At 52.0% G+C, this 19,733-nt stretch overlaps 1 protein-coding gene across 15 annotated transcripts in view; it reads right to left on the reverse strand.

Annotated features, from left to right (window-relative positions):
- Positions 1-1,044: 1,044 nt before the first annotated feature.
- The window catches only part of PTPRS (protein tyrosine phosphatase receptor type S), a 163,081-nt gene continuing 144,392 nt past the window's right edge, over positions 1,045-19,733 (reverse strand). For all 15 annotated transcript variants that reach the window (XM_029963841.1, XM_029963836.1, XM_029963835.1 and 12 more), the window contains 12 exons: positions 17,997-18,094; positions 14,999-15,122; positions 12,168-12,343; positions 11,508-11,627; positions 11,223-11,377; positions 8,329-8,614; positions 7,721-7,899; positions 6,540-6,666; positions 6,331-6,456; positions 4,758-4,912; positions 3,926-4,061; positions 1,045-3,413 (listed from right to left, as the gene is read on the reverse strand). In XM_029963841.1, the coding sequence (XP_029819701.1) occupies positions 3,345-3,413; positions 3,926-4,061; positions 4,758-4,912; positions 6,331-6,456; positions 6,540-6,666; positions 7,721-7,899; positions 8,329-8,614; positions 11,223-11,377; positions 11,508-11,627; positions 12,168-12,343; positions 14,999-15,122; positions 17,997-18,094 (1,751 nt within the window). In that variant the 3' untranslated portion in view covers positions 1,045-3,344. The remainder of the gene's footprint in view (positions 3,414-3,925; positions 4,062-4,757; positions 4,913-6,330; positions 6,457-6,539; positions 6,667-7,720; positions 7,900-8,328; positions 8,615-11,222; positions 11,378-11,507; positions 11,628-12,167; positions 12,344-14,998; positions 15,123-17,996; positions 18,095-19,733) is intronic.

Here is a 19,733-nt window from a genome sequence, read left to right on the forward strand (position 1 = left end):
CTCTCCTGCTGTGCTCCCGTCTGGCATAAGGTGGGTGAGGTGGGAGGCTCAGGCTGGGCTCAGCCTACCTGTGAGGAGGAGCCATGGTTGGCACAGACCTAGGAAAGCCTGGGGCTTGGCTTAGCAAGGTCTGGCTCAGTGGGACGAGAGGGTTTCAGCAGCTCATGGAATCACGGAATGGTTTGGGTCGGAAGGGACCTTGAAGACCATCCAGTGCCATCCTGTGTCATGGGCAGGGACACCTTCCACCAGCCCAGGTTCCTCCAAGCCCCATCCAACCTGGCCTTGGACACTTCCAGGGATGGGGCAGCCACAGCTGCTCTGGGTAACCTGTTTCAGGCTGTCACTGAGATGAAGCTCAGCCTTCTGCTCTTGGCATCCCCACCCTGCTGCTCTGCAGGTGATGGATGGGCTTTTCCAGGGATCTGCCTTCTCCTCCTGGACTATCTCAGTGCAGGCATGGGAACCTCCCTCAGCTGTGGCCGTGACCCTCACGTGGAACCATTTGCTGGCTCCTGCTCTGAGGGAGGCTCTTTATCCACTGAGGGCTTTCCCACCCCTTGGCTGTAGCTCAGAGCCACCACCCTGAGCCAGGATGGCACCTGGACTGTGGCTCTGCACCCTTGTCCCCCCTGGGCTCCAGCCTGAGCAGGGACAGGGGTGCTGAGCTTTGTGCCACACGAGGGAAACACTGTCAGGGCAGCAGAGACAACCACCAAAGGTTAAAACTCCAGGTAGGCAGAACCTTTGTGGTCCGTGCCAGTCCTGGCTGCACTCCCACCCCCATCCATCACCAAACCAGCAGCAAACTGGTGCCTGTGTCACTGCACTGTTTGCCCAAAGCTCCCAAAGGAGCCTGTTTCTTTGCAGCCACATGTTTGGCTCGTACAGGGGCCTATTTTTAGCAGGAGCAGAAGCAGAGGGAGAGCAACCTGTTACCTGGCCCTGGGCACCAGCAGGGAGGATTCCAGGGTGGTTGGGCTGCACAGAGCAGCTGCTTCATTCCCTGCCCTCTCCCCCCAACACAAGGGGCTGCAGCCAGGCTTCAGACAATCTTCCTTTAATACAAAGTCAATATATCTACATACACTGTGGTATGAAAACCACTTTACTGTTTCAGTTTGAAATAACAGTGTGAAAGCAACAGCACTTTGCTCTCATACAAAGAAAAAAACCTCCCCCCCCTCCCCCAAACTTGTCCAGTAAGATTTTGCTGCAACATACTTAGAAATTTGGGCAACTTTCACACAAATAAGTAAAATCTCGAAGAAGCCTTTCAGTCGGTTCTTTTTTTTTTTTTTCTTTTTTTTTTTTTGGGTTAAAGACAGGAAATGGGTTGTGTGGGGGTTTCTGGGCAGCACTTGATGGCCATGATTACCCCTTCTATAAAAATAAAAAAAAAATAAGGGAAAAGTCAGAGGCCAGCAGAGCTCCAGGCAGTGGGTGTTTTCCCAGAAATCCTGTCCTCTGTGCAGGAAAACTCCTGGAAGAGCATTTCAGCTACACCCAGCACACAGACAGAGACCTGGGCAATACACCTGTGATGTTAAAACCCCTGATGGGTGTCAAGGCTCCAAAAGAAAGTCTCACCGGTCCTCCTAAAGCCACTGGTGCTGCTGAATCTCCCAGTTCAGCCCTGGCCCTGTGTGGCCACAGCTGAAGGGGAGGGAATTGGCACTGCCACCACCTCTTACACCTGCTGCTCTCCCACCCTTCCCTGGGATATGTCTGTGACTGGAAACAAAGGAACCCATAAAAATACCAAAAAAAAAAAAAAATCCAGAAAGGACATTTTGTTCTTACATGAGCAAGTTAAACCTTTTAAATGGTAGAAAAGCAATATGTAGAAGTAGCAATTTGCACTGCATTTTTTTATATATCACAGCCATTACACGTAACATTTCTACAGTGAAAAAATAGACTGTCTTTGAACATAATATGAACAAATAAGCAAATTTTTTCTTTTAAATTCATTGACTGATATTCTTTGTCTTTTTTTTTAAAAAAAAAAAAAAGGAAAAAATACACTATTTAAAAAAAAAAAAAAAAGGTAATGTCACTTGTTACAGTTACATCGATACTTTAAAGAAAGCCACTCACAGTATTTGCCATTGGATGCACCTTCCTGGATCTTTCCCAGTTCTTTTACAGCTGGGGCACGTTGGGAGCTGTGCCAGGGGACACTGTGGGGCTGGGAGCATGGTGGGAGCTGTGCCAAGGTGGGAGTGGGAGCTGTGATGTGGTACTGGGATAGTCCTGAGAGTAGCTCCACATGGCTCCCAGAGGTGAGGGGCTGGCAGCAAGAACCACTTGGATACTGGAAATAAATTTATTGGAAATAAATTCCTTTATGGGCGTTTCTGGGGCTCCTGGCAGGGGGATGCTCCCAGCAGGAACTGAGGGGGGGGGCACAGCTGCTCACAGCAGGAATGGGGGGTGTGAATGTGCAAAGAGCCTGGGGAAGGGGCTGCCTTTCTTCCTGGGGTGTCCCATCCTGCTCCAAGGAAAGCCAGATGTGCTGGAAAGGGGACCAGAGCCAGCAGTCAGTGACCCCAGCCCAGGTCCCACCACTGTGCCAGGGGAGGGGGCCACCCCACACAGCCAGCTCTGGGGTTTGATATTTCTCTTTCTCTCTCCTTTTAAATATCCTAAAAAATAAATTTTGGAATTAGAAGAAATGAGGAATGTTCCAAGTATTCAAAATGTGAGCTATAAAACCTCTGGCGTGGCAGGGGCATTCCGTGGGTGCTGTTTGCAAGGTGCCTGCAAGCCCAGAATCCTCCCAGTGCTGATGCTGAGGTTATTAAGACTCCAGCTAGAAGAACTCCTGACCCTAAGTTTGCCCAAGTGTTGAGATTTAAGTTCCTTTTCTTTCACAGAACACCTTCAATTCTGCAAGTGACTTCCTTTAAAGACTGCCAACTATATTAGTAAATAAACTGAACTCTAATGATGTAACCAAAGTCGTTTTGTTGGGTTTTTTTTTGTTTTTCCTTCCCTTCTCCAGCAGAAACCTTTCCCAAGGCGTGTTTTTTTAGCTTTTGGATCTCTTTTCACCACGTCCACGCGTCCTCCACAGCGAACACCACTTGAGGTAACAAGAGCAGTTCACCACTTCAAGCAGCCCCTCGAGCACCTCCCGAGCTGCCTCTGGGCGGGCCAGGTTACACCATGGAGTTCCCGAAGGGGTGTTCCTTCCAATCCTCCCCCCTGCTCCCCGATGCATTGTCCAGATGAAAAGGTACTTCTTCTGAGTCAGTTTTGTAAGTTCAAGCGCTCCTCCTGGGTCAGAAGAGGCCTTCCAGGACTGAAGTGGTTGGTAGAGTCTGCACAACGATGGCTTTTTATGTTGCATAGTGATCAAAACTTCCCAGATACTCCAGAGCTGCCTGGTAACAGAACTGGTATTCATCCTGCCAAGAGCAAAGAGAACCGGCTTCAGGGGTGGGAAATGGCTCCTTGGGATCCCTGTCCTGCTTTCCAGACAGCACAAAGCTGAGCAGGAACCTCCCTGATTCTCCTGGGAGAGGAAAGCCCAGCCTAGCCCTGCCCTTTCTGTCTGAGTCTCTCAGGCACCAAACATCTCCCCACAGCCAGGGTGGGCTGTGCTTGGGGGCAGGTGAGTCCCCCCACACCCCAGAAGTGGGGATGAGATAAGAACTGAGGCTGCCAGGCTGGGAGGAAAAACTTTAAGAGGCTTTAGAGCAATAGGAATTTGCATTTATTAAGTTATTTAGTTTAAAATCAGGAGCTGTTTGGTAACAGCTGGACAGGGCTTGGAACAACGTGGCCTAGGGGAAGGTGTCCCTGCACACGGGATGGGCTTTGAGGTCCCTCCCAACCCAAGCCATTCCATGATTCCAAAGGCAGGAAGCACTCTGGGCTTGGCCAGGGCAGCCCAGGGCAGGGTCCCCACCCCCCTCACCTCTGTTTGCACCATCGCAGGTCGTTGTGTTCGCAGCATCTTTACAGTCTGGAAAATATCTACAACCCCCTCGTAGCGCATCCGCTCCAGGACGATGCTCAGGGTGATGAACACTCCGGTCCTGCCCACGCCAGCACTGCAGGAATGGCAGAAAAAACCCAGGGAATTGTATGTTACAATGTTCAAATGTTCTTGTGAACCCCGAGGTTGGGGTAGGGTTCAGCTGTGTCTTGGGAACGTGGTGGAAGTGGAGGGTCGGTCCTCCAGGATAAATATCCAGAAATAGTCAGTGTGTGACCCAAAAAGAAAGTTTGAGAAAGTGAAATAATAATAATAAAAAAAAAATTAAAAGCTTTGGGTAGTGGTAAACAGCGTTCAGTGGGAACATTATTAGTAACATGTAATATTAAAATTAAATATTTTGAAGAATGGATCGTCCTCTCCTGCCCATGGGTAGGGAGGTAACAAAATTCTTGCTGTCAGCAAGCATTAGTGGTGCAGAACTGGGCTGAAAGTGGTAAAAAAATATTTCTGATTTGCTGGTTAAATATTATATATGTTAGATACATTATATATGTAACACTAAAGTTCCCATCTCCTCCAGAGTACCAGCATTTCATACCTCTCCTCTATATACAAAGGCTCAAAAGCCTTGTGGGCAGTGCCCAGGGCTGAAGGGAAATGAATCTGGGTGGCAGAAGCAAGTGTTTGGCACTGACACCCCTGAAAAATCTGCCTGCAAGGATGGAGTGGGAAAGGGGGGGAGATATCTGGATTTTAATTCCTTTTGCATGGCCAGATGAACGAGGTGTTCCCATTTGCACCTGCCTACCTGCAGTGGACAGAGATGGGGCCATCCTGGCCAAACTGCTCCTTGGTCTTGTGTACCTGTCCAATGAAGTCGATAAAACCTTCTCCTGATTTTGGCACACCTTGTTCTGGCCAGTCAGTGAACTGGAACTGCCGAACAGTCCGTGACTGACCATCCTGGGGGAGAAAACAGGAATAGTTTGAAAACATCCTGGAGTTGGGAGAACAAACAGAAAAGGCAAAAAAAAAAAAAATAATAAAAAAAAAATAATTCCTTGCTAGTTTGTTAAAGGGCACAAGAAGTTGAGTCAAGTCTGTGTTCTAGCCAAGTGCACCCTTATTTATTATCCAGATCCACCATGATGAAGCTGCTTATGTTGCAGTTGACATTCCCAGAGTCGGCCTGTCAGCACAGATCCATATCCTGGCAGGTGCTGAAAGCTCTGACCACTGCAGACAGCACAGATGGAGTCTTCAGCGAGGGAACATTCAAGGTGAGGTGATGGCCTCTCTATCAATCTTCACAAAGCGTTGCCACAGTGTCAGAATTACAGCTGACAGGAAGATAAATCTTGTTCTACGAGGACTGATGAGGCATCCTCCTTCTCAGCCTTGCAAATTGAATTATCAGGTTCTGGAATACTCTTGACAACCTCAAAAGCAATGGCTCTGCTTGTGAGAGGGAGGGTTACATTTGCTAAACAAATTTGAGGAGGTATTGAAATGTTCCTTTGGATGAGAAATCCGACAGCAAATCGAAGATTATTGGAGTGGATGTGTTCCTTTGAACATGAATGACAGCCAGACAAGTGCACATTTTCTGTAGGGTGCAGAGAATTCTTTGCAAGGTTTTTATTAGTTTTTGGGGGGAAATATTTTCTGCTTTCATCTCAAGCAAACCCAAAAGCTGGGCACGCCTCTAACAAAGTGACTCACGACTGTGGGAGAGCGTAGAAACCACTTTCAATTTGTGAGAACAAATAGTCAAGCACAATCTGTGTCTGTGTGTCTGTGTGTGTGTGTTCTGTTCCTCATCACAGCTGAGCTCTTGGGCACACAGTGGGATTCTTGGGGTTGTCACAGGATCACTGAGGTTGGAAAAGACTTCCAAGGTCATCGAGTCCAAGCTGTGACTGATTCCCACCTTGTCCCCCAGCCCAGAGCACCGAGTGCCACATCCATTCCTTCCTTGGACACCTCCAGGGATGGGGACTCCACCACCTCCCTGGACAGCCTGTTCCAGTGCCTGACCACTCTTTCCATGAAGAAATTCCTCCTGATGTCCAACCTGAGCCTCCCCTGGTGCAGCTTGAGGCTGGTTTTCCTTTCATCCTGCCACTGGTTCCCTGGGAAAAGAGGCTGACCCTCACCTTGTCCTGTGCAGGGCCAGGAGTTGGACTCGATGATCCTTGTGGGTCCCTTCCAACCAGGGTGTTCTAGAAACTCTCCTCCCTTGATAATCCCAGACTTTCCCAGGGAAAGCATTTTCACCTCAGCCTTTCTTTAAGGAGTCGAACCCACCGAACCCCGTGTTTTGTGCCAGCCCCTTCCCCCACTGCAGGGGTTCAGGCTGCTCCATCCATCCCAGCACTCACCCTGGCATCCGTGACCTTGAATTCCCGCAGGATGTACTGGGGCATGTTGTACTCTGCCATGGGATCCACGACGAAGTACTGGTACCGTGCCGAGCGCTCCGCGGGCCAGTACTGATGGCACTTTTCCTGCCCGGGGCCAAGACAGGTCCCTGTTAGTCCTTGTCCTGCAGGACTGTCCCCAGCCCTGCACCCCCCCGGACCCCACTCACCCGCCCCATCTCGCGAAGCTTCGTCAGCATCACGACGATGGTGGAGTTGTTTTCCCACAGCATCCGCCAGAAATCCTCGGTGGTCTCTGCCAGCGGCCCCTGGGTGGCAATGTAGGCCTTCTGCTGCCTGGGGGAGAGCCCAGAGCAAGGAGAGGGTCAAGGGAGGGCAGAACTGCCCGGGTAGGAGCTTTGGGAAATGCATGGCAAGGCTGGGGAAGAACTGGAACAGCGCGAGGTCGAAAGGGCTGTGGGTGTCTTTGGTGCTAATGGTCAAAAAAAAGAGCCTGTGGTGAAGCTTTCCCTAAATATCATTTCCAAGGGGTAAACTGAGCTCACTCCACCATGGTGCCCTACAAGGAAAAGGGTGTAACGTGCTTGATTCTGGATTCCTGGAACTGGGAACTGGAGAGGTTGTGGAGGAACTGGAACTAGCAAGGAGGTTCCTGGAACCAGGAACTGGAGGGGTTCCTCCCCTGGAACTGGAGAGGTTGTGGACTCCTCATCCCTGGAAGTGTTCAAGGCCAGGTTGGATGGGGCTTGGAGCAACTTGGGATAGTGGAAGGTGTCCCTGCCCATGGCAGGGGGTGAAACAGGATGATCTTTAAGGTCTCTTCCAACCCAAACTATTCTGGGATTGATTCCATGAACTAGAATCCATGTTTTCTGGGCCTGAAGGGCATCAAGAATCCAATCACCAGCCATGGAGCTGCCCTAACCCTGGTGCCACAGCCTGGGCCAGCACGTGAGGGAACCTGCACATGGGGTTGCTTTGTTGCCTCAGTTTGGGCTCCAAAGCCATCCCTGGAGGGCTGGAGCACAGGGCTGTGCTGCCTGGGGCAGCTCTCAGCACTGCAAACATAATGAAACTGCCCCAGATCACAAACATAAAGAAAAGACTAATCCACACTTAGAAACCTCCCAGAGGCCAAACCCACCCCTCACTGCCACTCTGTGTTTAGGACCTGCAGCTGGAGAAGGGCTCAGTTGCTTTGGGGGATCAGTAATTTAAGACCACGGGGGGGGGGGAAAAGCTTCTCAGCAGGCTGGATTTGGAGGGGGGGTGGGAATTTACCTGTGGCACTGTACTGCTGACACAGAACAGACTAAGTGCTAAAGCCCAGTCCAGCCCCTTCCCCAGGGCTCAGACAGCCCATCAGAGGACACCCCGGGGCAGGAGGTACCTGTAGCCGTCGATGAAGCTGGCGTTGATGTAGTCGGAGCCCTCCACGCCCCGGATGGGCTGCAGGCACACCCGGGTGGTCTCGTAGGGCATGATGTTCACAAGGCGGTTCTTGAACTTGTTGCAGGGGAGGTTGGCGCTGATGAAGCGGGAGGTGTGGGCTTTGGAGTTGGCCAGGCGCTGAGGGCACAGAGAGCACAACCATCCCCTCAGCCTTGCTCTTTTCCTCACCCCTCCCTAACTGCCCCTCCCTGTTCCACCACCTCTTGTGGGTTTTTGTTTTTTTCAGGGGGTGGGGACAGAGTCTGAGCCCTTTCCCTCAAGCGAAACTTTTAGAATAATAATAAAAAACCCAACCGGTTAAAAAACTCCAATTTAAGAGGGAGCAAATTCAATCTCGATTGGAAATGACCAGAGGAGCCTCCGGCAGTGACAGGCAGCTCTCCCCCGGGAACTGCAGCAGCTCAGCTCAGGAAAGTAATTACCTCTAACACGGAACCAGAAAGTTCCCATCAGCCCCATAAAGGCTCCGTGTCTGCTCTGCCCGAGTGCCAGGGGGGAATACTGAGCCCTCCCCAGCCACTGCTGCCCCCACCCAGCACCCCTTACCTTGAACTCCAGCTCCATGCCCGTCACGTGCTCCCTGGCTTCGATCTGGGCCAGTTTCTGGATGTAGCTGTAGAGGTTCCGAGCGGGGACCTCGGTGTTGCCGCAGGCGACGGCCTCGAGCAAGGCATCGTGGATGAAGCTGTACTGGTCCTCCGTCTGCACCATGTAGTTGCGCTGGGACCTCATGAGAGTGACGTGCCCGTAAATGTCCACCGTCTTCTCATGCTTGATCCTCTCCAGCATGGCGTCGATCACGATGAAGCAGCCGGTCCGCCCGACGCCCGCGCTGGGGACGAGAGGGGAGGGATGAGGGGGTGGTAGTTTGGTCTGGGCCTTCCTTGGTGACCAGTTTGTAACCAAGGAAGTGCCCAGATTTACCCGGTATTCCCTACGATTTTTACGTAAGCCGGGGTATAAGAAGAAAGGAGGAAAGGCCTTCGCTCTCTTTCCTTCCCTTGGCTCTGAGGGTGTGGGTTGCCCTGCTGTTGAGTCTGTCGTGTTGGGGAATGAGGCCTGGTGAGGCCTTGCCAACCCTGGGAGACAGAGGTTGTTCCAGCACTACTTTCTGTTGTCCCAAGGAGAGTAGTAAGATATTCTTTTGCTAATTCTCTTAGTTGCTAGATCTTGGTCTATTGATCGTGTATATTTTATTTTGTTTGTGTTCCTTTTTCCCTTCCCCCATTCCCTTTCCCTTTTCCTTTTGAAATTGTATATATATTTCAATTGTATATAACTGTAATATAAGTGGAAATATATTTTTATATATTGCTTTAGCTGTGTCTCTCTCGTTTTGGTTCTCTTGGTTTTTTTTCCTCTTCTCCCTTGCTTGGGGGGGAGTTTTGTGGCGAGGTTTGGGGACCTGGCAGGGAGCCAGCTTCAAACCATATCAGAAGGTCACCCCGCCCATGAGCAAGGATCTTCCCACTGCCACAAATGCAGGGTCCAAGCAGATGCATGAGGCAGAGGGTGATCAGCAAACACACTTGGTGATCAGGAAGGAACCACAGCCCTGGCAAACAGCTGGTGATGGGCTGAGGCAAAGGAAATCCTGGCCAACCAGTCAAGAATGGTGGGGGTTTGGGGCTTTCCCGTGCAGGGACAGGAGTTGGACTTGATGATCCTTGTGGGTCCCTTCCAACTGAGGAGATTCTGTGGGTGTGGGTTCAGCCACAGGATGATTTTTGTTGAATTAAAGGAACTTGTTGGCTGGAACTGGTGCTGGGAGTGTCCCTGCCCAGTCACCTCAATGTGCTGCTCTTGATCCAGTTTAGAAACACCATGTTGGAGGGTTTGGAGAGGACAGTGGTGACACCAAAGTCACCACTGCTCTGTGTCACTCTGGTGTGTGAGCACAGTGCTGCACTGGGGCCAGGAAAGCCTGCACTGGAACCTAAAACCCCATTTACCTGAGCTCTGCTCAGGCCAGTGCTGCCACACCAGCAGGGAGGGGCTGCTGGGACAGAGCAGAGGATGGAGAGGCCCCCCTGCCCCACACAGCAGCACTTGGGCTCAGCCCCAAGGAGTTTGTGACGTGCAGAGGTTTGCTTTGACCAGCTCAGTGTGGCCAACACTTCCCAAACTCAGCTTTTATGTCACCCGAGGACAGGCTGCCAGAGGACAAGCTGCCTCTGGTGAGGTGCCTCTGCCCCTCCACACTGCTCTGCCCGTGTCTCCTCGTCTGTGACACCCTGGGCACACACAGCTGTGCCAGCTCGAGCTGGGGCTCGAGGCTTGGGCAAAGGGCTGGCACGATGCAAAGGCTGAAAAAGCCTCTTTAATCACTCAGATCTCTGAGCAGCTGAGAAAGCACTGATGTGGTAACCACAACACACGTCACCTCTCTTCCTAAACGTTTTTGTGCATCGGGGTAACATCAGACCTGTGTGTAACAGCATTTGCACCCCAGCAGGGCTCAGTGCTCTGTGCCTGTGCCACTGCTAATAAAGGGCTTCCTTTTACCATTCCAGTGCTGTCCCTTTCTTCATGGAGCCCCCTTGATCTCTGTTAATTAGACTGCCTAACACCTGAACCAAGCAGGTGACTGGAGCTTTGGCAAGAATTTAGCAGCTGATCTGGGAGCTGGTTGTGAACTGACAGCTCCTCTTTATTCATTTTCGGAGGTGCACAACAATTGCCATCTGCAAGGGCAGTGATAAGTTGCCCACTCACAAAGACTGTTTGAGTGGCATCCTCTAGCAGAGGCAGGATTAGCTTCCCCAGCAGCCTGCACAACTCAGAGCTTCCCTGAGTGCTGAGGAACCCACAGGCTCCTCCACATCCTCCTGAGGAACACAGGGATTTATCTGCACTGAGGCTTCATTGGGTTGTAAATTGAATTAGGGAATTCTACCTGCCTTCAGCTTGGCATTATCACAGTGGCTGCAGTGCTCAGAAACCCCCTGTCAATCACTGCCAGCTGAGGCAGCTCTGCCTCCCCAGCACCCCACACAGCTCAGAGGTCACACCCGATCCTCCTCCTTTCCCACTGTGACCTCAAACGACCCCATCACGCAGAACCAGACACCAGGACAGCACCGGGCACCTCCCACTGCTTAACAAGACCATCAAACCCCAGAATGGTTTAGGTTGGAAGGGACCTTAAAGCTCCTCCTGTTCCACCCCCTGCCCTGGGTAGGAACACTTGACACTAGACCAGGTTGCTCCAAGCCCTGTCCAACCTGGCCTTGGACACTTGATCCGGGTGGTTTGTTGCCAACTACACCCCTCACCATCCCAGGAAATGCTTTGCTCAGTGGAATTCCCAGGTATCCTCCTCAGATGCTGCCTGGGAATCCTCACAGGATGCTCTTGCCAGGAGCAAATCCACACCCTCCCAAACTTCTGCCTCCCTCGCAGGTGGCCCTGTGCAAGAGCCAGGTGAAGGGAACTGGTACCTGCAGTGCACCACGATGGGACCGGCGTCGGGGGGGTTGCAGGTTTTCACCCGTCTCAGGAAAGCCAGGAAGGGGGTGGGATACTCGGGAACACCGTGGTCGGGCCACGCCGTGAACTGGAACTGCCGCACCTCCCGCTTCTCACTGGAGCCGTTCTGCAGGGACAGAGGAGCACCAGGGGTCAGGGGGGTACCTGCACCCCCACACCTGCCCGTAGGGTGTGTGAGGAGTGTGCCACAGCCCACCTCCAGGGAAGAACAGGAGCAGGAGCAGGAGCAAGCTCACCTTGTGAAGGGAGAACGTTCGGACGCAGAACGTGGCCAGCTCGATGGTGTCCAGCAGCGTCACCTGGATCATCCCGTAGGTGTCCGTGCCTCGGCCTGGCCAGTACTGGTCACACTTTATCTGGAAGACAGGAGGGATGGCTCAGTGCTGGGCCAAACCCTTCGCTGCTGGGGAAGCTCAATCCCAAACTGCCCTGACGGTTACGGGTGGCGAAGGGAAGAGGAGGCACAAAAAATGTCTTTACAGAGCACCAGGACAGGGACAGACCCAGGAGGAAAAGCTCCCACTGAACTAAGCACAGGCTTTGATGCCACATCAATCCCATGGACAACAGACTGGAATGATCCTGAAGATTAGAGGGAATGTACTTGGGCTTGTTAAACAAGAGAACTGATGTGAAACTTGCCACACGATTAACTCCGAGACAGAACTACGGAGCAGGCAACGGGATCTTCTCCTGGAGTTGCAAAGGAGGCTGCAGCTTTCCAGGGTGAATGGTTTGTTTTTTAAAAAGCAATGAATCACTGAACTTTCAGGGTGCTGGCAAAGCAGGCAGAAATCCCCCACTGGCTGCACATCAAAGGGATTTGCTGTTCCCCAACTCTCCCCTCCAATCCCCCAGGATTATGACTAACCAGTCATCCCTCTCATGCATCTTACCCGTGATTTCTCCTCCAGCTTAGTCATCATAACAATAGTAGCTGAACGCTGCTCCCACACCATCCTCCAGAAGTCTCCAAAGGTCTCTGGCAGAGGCCCCTGAGTGGCAATGTAGGCGTTCTGCTTCCTGTAGCCATCGATGTAGTTGGCGTTGATGTAATCACTGCCCACAATTCCTGGGTGAAACCAAGAAAATCAGGGAACTGCACGGGACTTCATATAGCTGGAAGCATGAAATCTTTGCAGGGATGTTGTTAGAGAGAATTCCCCTGCAGGAGCACCTTCTTGGCTTGGTGGGTCAGAATCAGAGCTGGGAGAAACGGGCTCTTGGTGTGTTTTTCCCAGCTCGAGCTCCTGCATTGCAGGGAGACAAGCAACTCCTTGCAAAAGATATTAAAGAGACTGAATATCAAGCCTTGAAATCATGGGCTTTCTACTGCTGCTGTGGCCAACAGGAGCAAGGTCCTGGCCCAGGGCTCCTGCTGCAATGGCCTCCAACAGGACAAACCCAAGTCCTTGTCCCAGCACGCCCCGAGCCCAGGCACCAAATGCACCTGGTCGATGACTGTGTGGTCCATAACTCAATAGCAGGCAGAGAGCTACAGCTGGACAGAGCAAGGAATAAAACCAGGCTTGATTCAGACAGTGAAGGATTTGAAATTACAGGCTTTGACTCACTGTAAATTGCCCGTTGTCATTTTTAGGAGTGGGGTTTTTTTTTCTACTCGCATGAGTTACAGGCTATTGAGTTACAGCTGCTCGCCTGGGTCCTTGCTTGAGGGTTTGGGATGAGCAGGAGGCACTGCCAGAGTGAAGAGGGTGATTGGGACACGGCAGGAGAAAGCTGCTCTGAAGTTAAAATGGACCCTGGCAAGCAGTGCTGCTCAGGTTCAGCTCCAGAGAGCTGCGCCTGGCACGGGGCTGGTGGGTGGTTTGGCCCGTTCCTAATTCCAGTGAGTGGCTGGCAAGGCTGGCAGATCTGCTAAGCTGTGATTAACTTGGTGCAGAGCCCTTCCCTCCTGTCTCGAGGGGAGCCAAGGGTGGGCAGCAGCACCAACACAAAACTGGGCCGCAGCAAAAGGCACCGGTGCTGCTGGCGAGGTGCAAACCCAGGGACCGCCTGCCAGTCCTCAAGGGCACTCAGCATTTCAGCTGCTGGGAGATAGGGCTTTTGATTAAATTTCTGGAGGGTTCCCTGCCCCCATTCCCTCCCAGTCTGAAGTTTCAGGAGGGAAGGGAGGCAGGAATGTGATCAAGGCAGAGCTTCTGGAATTAATCTCCTCTCCAGCCCCCTCGGGTCCACTCTGTGATTTAAGATGGGTGGCCACGAGCTCCTGCAATGCTCTGCTGTGTAACAGGCCCAGCTTCAGAGGAGTCACACAATTAAAGCTGCTACTTCTTCCTGACCAAGCAGCCGGTGACGTTCTGCAGCCTTGACAAATCCAGATTTAAAACAAAGAGAAAGCAAGAATTGATTCCTCCAGCTCCTTTCATCTTCCAGCTCTGAGCATAAAATAGAGCCTGGTAGGAAGGAGCACACCAGCCAAGGCATGTCAGAACCTCTCAGATGCTTGAAAATTCAACCTTGGCCCATCATATTTGCACCACTGGGCCCTCACAGAGCCCCTGGGCAGAGCTGGGACTGCTGCCTGCATCCAACCCCGTGATCCAAGACCAGCCCAAGTGTCCTTCACTCCTACACTTGTGTTCTTCTCCCTTCCCTTGAATGACAAGGCAACTTTTTAAAGCCTCTGCTTTCCTTGGCTCATACAATATTAATCTCAGAATTAAACCAAGCCAGAACACAGTCAGCTTCACAAGGAGAAACACTTAAAGCCCTCTAACAGCAGACCAGACTAATGCAGATTCGTGCAGTTTTCTGGCAAGTCACCACACTGCTGCTGCCTCAGGACCAGCTCTTCCCCTTCTCCATGTCCCTCAGAGATACCATGGGGGAGATTATTCCAACAATTCCCTGCTCACAGAGGTGCCTGAGTTAACCTCTCCATGCACCAGGCAGTTACCAGGACATCCCACATCCTCTCTGCTCCGATGATCAGCTCCTGGCAATGCAAGACTGGCCTCGAACGCTTTATCCCCGCGGCGCAGCCACGGCCCGAGCCCGTGAAACTCCAGCTTTATCTCAGCAGCAGCAGCCCAAGCAGGTGCCCTGTTCAGCTCCATCTCAAGCCCCTTTTATCCTGGCGTGCACGGGAGCAGCTCTGTCAAGAGCCATGAGTTGTGAAATTTAATGTAAATTTTCTGACTGCACCATCGCTCACAGAAGCGGCTCAGGAAACAATTTATGACCCACAAGGCTCACGCTCACCCCTTCTTATCCCGAGCCTTTTAGGAACCAGGGCTGCAGCAAGAGCTGCATATCAAGTGATCTCTCTGCCTGTGCTGCTGCTGCTGCTCACATTTGTACAATTAGCCCTGTGTTACCTCTCATTCATCCCTGTACAGCCACGCTCCGCGTTCCCTGCCACCCACCACCCCATCCCTGCTCTCTCTAAAGCATTATGTGGTCTGAATTCTTCCTGTTAGTCACAGACGTATCAAACAGACATCTCCAAGCAAAGGGAAGACAGTTCCTTGATAAACCAGCCCTTGAAATGAGGGATTGCAGCTCCAGGGAATATGTCAGTCACCGGGATTTAACAAATGCCTGGTTTACAGAGGTATCTCCTGCTCGCTAAACTCCCAGGGAGATGTTAAGAGAAGAATATAAATAGAGACCAGAGGAGAGCATGTGAGATGTGCTTCCCTGCAGCAACTCCACCCCAGCACTACCTCGTGGGAGCAGGGATGCTCCATGGGAGGCTCCTTACCTTCGATGGGCAGCAGGATGACGCGCGAGTGGTCGTAGGCGATCACGTTCGCGTAGCGGTTCTTGGGCTTGTTCACTTCGAGGTTGGAGTGCTCCCAGGTGAACTGCTGGCCAGGATCAATGGACTGGAGGAATTGGGAAAGAAAATGGAAGAGTCAGTGAAGAGCAAAGCAGCAAATCAAGCTCTGAGTCCCTTGTTCCACGTGGGACATCGTGGCTCTGGAGATCTCGCTGAGGAGCGCAGCGGTCACTGTTTGTTCCCCCCAGCTTTGCTGTGGGAAAGCCCCGGTGCCATAGCTCCTGTTCCATCTCCATTGGCCACCCAGAGAGGCATATCTGAGGTAATTTCCCCTCTGGCTTGATGCAACCTCATGGCAAAAGCATCAGTGCCCTGGCACAGGTTGCCCAGAGAAGCTGTGGCTGCCCCATCCCTGGGTTAGTCACAGCCCCATGTTACCAACCCCAATAAATGCTGGGAACTGGGAGATAACAGGAATGAGCACATCAGGGTATTTAGGGAGCGATCAAGAGGCCAAATCTGTGCATGGTTAAACTACACCATGATTAGGAGGGCAGGAATGTACCAGTGTCTTGGTGAGTGCTAATACCTGGGGAAGAAGATATTTAAGTCAGGACAAGGTTTATGACCATGTGTAAAAATGGGATATGAACCATCAGGGGAAACAGGGGCTTACAAGAAGGATGGAGAGGGACTTTTCACAAGGGCTCGTAGAGATAGGACAAGGGGGAATGGCCTTAAGCTGAAGGAGGGTAGATTTAAATTGGAAATTGGGAAGAAATTCCTCCCTGGGGGGGTGTGAGGCCCTGGCACAGGTTGCCCAGAGAAGCTGTGGCTGCCCCTGGATCCCTGGAAGTGTCCAAGGCCAAGTTGGACACTTGATCTAGTGGAAGGTGTCCCTGCCCATGGCAGGGGGGGTGGGATGAGATGGGTTTAAGGTCCCTTCCAACCCAAACAAGTCTGTGATTCTGTGATCAAAAATCATTCATGGGCAAAAGGAAGGGACCAGGCTGCTCTGTATGGAGCAGGGACAGCAATACTTGGGACCACAAGGACTCAGCCCCAAAGGTGTCCCAGTTCAAAGGGTGGAGAAAACCCCCCAGGAGCCTTGGCAGGAGGCAGCTTCCTGCTCACAGGGCAAGGAGTGCATCTCCCAGCACAGAGCAAGGGTAAGGACTCCAGCTCTAAGACACTCAATCAACATGGAGTTTTCCTAGAAGGGATGAAGGAATAAACAATGAAATGCACTGGAGAGAAAAATCCCCTCTGCCTGTCCTAGTGATTTATGCCAGGTTTGGTGGGTAGGTTTTTTTTTTCCTCTCTCTAAAGTCCAGCTGTCCCAGATATGGAAATTAGGTTAATTACGTTTACCTCTAAATCCTCAGCCAGAGAATTAAATAAAACAAGGGCTTAATTCCTTCATCATTTTGCAGAGCCCTTGGGGTTTGCCTCAATTGGAGGCCTGGCAGGAGCGTGCCGAGCTGGTTTCCTGCTGTTTGCTCTCCCTCTCCCTGCCAGGAGAGGGTCTCAGATCCATCCCTCTGAGCTGGCAGGGGTTGACTCTTGCCTGGCACCCTCTGCCCTCCCTGTCTGTGCCCACCCTGGAGCTCCCCGGGCCCCGCGGTGGCAGCGCTGGTACAAAACCACCCGAAAAACCCTCCTCCAAACCCCTCCCCCGTGCGCTCTCGCTGCGGAGAATTCCTAACTAATGGGTATTTATACTATTGTAATGTGTCTGTTTGCTCTCCATCCCTCTAATCAGGCCTCGCCTTCACTTCATTAGCGATGTTTGTTCAGCTCTGGCTCTCCCACCGGAGGAGGTTGGGCTGGCGCGGAGCCAGGGCACTTGGGATATGGCATTATGCAAATCCGCCTCTGGAATTTGGATGGAGCACATCAACGGGCTGCTGCTGCCCACCCCCTGCCGCCCCAACGTGGGGGGGAGAGAGCCCAGCAGGGCAAAATAGGCCTTCTCCAACATGTAACCCCCTGCCCCGGGGGTGCAGAGCTGAGAGCACGGCGCTGCTTCCCATGGGCTGATGTCTGGGATTCAGGAGCAGGGAGAAAGCATCCCTTTGTCTGGAAAATATGCCCTGCAAACAGACCTAGGCAGCCTAGACTAGTTATTAGGCTAAAAATATCAGGGCGTTTTACGTCTTTCAACAACAAAACCAATAGTGGAGAGAGATTTTTTACAAGGGCACAGAGTGGTAAAACAAGGGGAAATGGCTTTAAACGGAGAGTAGGTTTAGAAGAGATTTGGGACAAATTTCTCCCTGTGAGGGTGGGGAGGCCCTGGCACAGGTTGGGCAGAGAAGCTGTGGCTGCCCCATCCCTGGAAGTGTCCAAGGCCAGGTTGGACTGGGCTTGGAGCAATCTGGGATAGGGAAAGGTGTCCCTGCCCGTGGCAGGGGGTGGGACTGGATGGGCTTTAAGGTTCCTTCCAACCCAACCCCTTCTGGAATTCTGTGATCCTGTGTTCCCTCTGCACTGGAAGCCTCCCACACCCTGAGGGCCCCACAGCACCCAGCTCTGCCTCTGCACAAGGAGGGTGCAAATCCCCCTGTTTTCCCAGCTTTAGCTCAGCTGTGAAGGACTCCCTGCTCCTCTCAGCTGCCTGACACTGGGTGTCACATTCCTTGGCTTGGTCCTCTCCAAACACAGGAAGACCCAGGACAGCTCCCTATCCCATCCCATCCCATCCCACAGTCACCTTCCAGAGCTGCATCCCCCTTCTCCAAGGGAGATCAGCCCCTGCTCCCTGGCAGGAGCAGCTCATGAACCAAACTTCTTTCTTTTTATGACCTGGAATTGAACCCAGCGAAGCACTAAGTAATTAACTTCTAATCATAAATAACTTTTAAATTTCAACTAACCAGATCCAAATAAACTAAGCAATGTTTATTTGGATGAGGGCCTGCCTGAATTCCCTAATTCCTGGCTCTGCAAACCCATGCACAGCACTCACTCTTGCTCATACCTCATACTCTTGGGATAATTTCAGGTTATCATTAGCTTTGAGATGCTCTGTGTGTTCAGCCAGCTCGGAAACGGGGATGGGTGGGTGGCTGAGCATACCTAAAAGACAAGACAGCAGGAAAAGAATCTCATTTAATAATAACTAAAATTCACAACCGTTGTGCATTTTATAAGAAAGAAGAAACAAGAAAAGAAAATAAATTACAATGTAAGATCTGCAATGAAAGTAGGGAGGTTAGAAGAGAAGAATTCAGGGCTCGAAATTGTGTCCTTGGAAGTAAAAAAAAAAAAAAAAAGAAAATATCAAGGAAATAAAAAAAAACAAACAAAACAGTAAAATGAGAGTGTTCCCATGATGGCCCCATTTTCAATGTGTAAATCAGAGCAAAACAAAAAGGAAAATCCGAAGAGCAGATGCGTGTTAGCGATTCCAATAGTGGACTTGGAATGAGCAAACGCTGCCAGAGGAACCCACGCAGCAAATGGCACAGCACCCGCCAGGATCAGGAACCACCTCCAACAGAAAAGGGGGGAAGGGGCAGGATCCAGCCAACCATGGTGATGTGGGGCAGGGGATGGGAATATGCAGATGTGGGGAGGCAGGGGAGGCTTTTCAGGAATTGGACTGGATGATCTTTAAGGTCTTTTTCCAACCTCAAGGACTCTTGAGTTGTCCTCGGCACAACGTCGGCTCTGGAAGTTCTCAGCCTGAGGTCTGGCCTCCCCCATTCCCAGAGTGCAGCCGGGCACGGGAACGCCAAGCGCCGGCTCCTCTCCCCACCCATGGCTCGTGGATGATGTTCCCTCAACAGCACAGCCCTCCCTCCCACCAGGTCAGGCTGTGCCAACCCCACTCAGGCTCTGCTGGGAATGTCGTTACCTTCCGGGATGGAGAGGCAGGAGATCCGCAGGCCCCTTCTCAGCCAGGGGCATGGGAACAATTTGCTGCAGAGCCTGATGCCTCCTGACCTGGGTCACCTGCTGCCCCTGCAACCCTCCCCAGTGCTTGGGTGTGCTGGTATTGAGGCAGCCAGAGCTGCCAAGGAACACACTGGATCCCCTGAGAAAAGGCTCTGAGCCATACTGGGGGTCCTGCTCAGCCAGACTGGTCAGACTGGGGCACATCTCAGCCACCCCATGGGGTGAGCAGCCACGGCTGACTCGGTTCTCAGTCCTGAAAGGGGCAGCTGGAGCTCTGGGAAGAGCAGGGATCCCTCCCTTCCTATCATCTCAAACAGCTACGCTACAAATCCAGGTGGAAAAGCGCTCCGTGCTCTGCTCATCTGCATCGGATTATGTTTTTCCAAAGGCTTCCCATGCTGTCTGCCAGCCAGTCCTGCTCTGGGTGGCCTGGGAGAGCAGCATGCTGAGAAGCCCTGGGCAGTGCCCCCGATGAGAAGGACAGGAGTGAGGAAGAGATGGAAGCCAGGGAGAATTTCGAGCCCCGTGGGTGTTGGTGGGTGACAAAGCAGCGGCGGTGGCAGCAGCATGGTCAGATACTCTGAAAACTCAGCACAGAGATGGCAAAGCAAGCATGACATCCTCAGTTTTACAGTGATTTGGGAGAGGTGCTGCCTCCCCCAGGCCTGGGCAGGGAATGAGTCTGTCATACCTGGACAGGTTTCTCCTAAGCTAATGGGACATCTACTTTCAGCACAAGGAAATCTGGCTGAAAATAGACCAAAAAAAGCTCACAAAAATAACCCAAAGTGCTCTGGAGGCTGCACTGGCTTCATTT

The sequence above is a fragment of the Manacus vitellinus genome, unplaced genomic scaffold (assembly GCF_001715985.3).
Source record: "Manacus vitellinus isolate BGI_N305 unplaced genomic scaffold, ASM171598v3 scaffold_64_pilon, whole genome shotgun sequence".
Taxonomy (NCBI): Eukaryota; Metazoa; Chordata; class Aves; order Passeriformes; family Pipridae; genus Manacus; species Manacus vitellinus.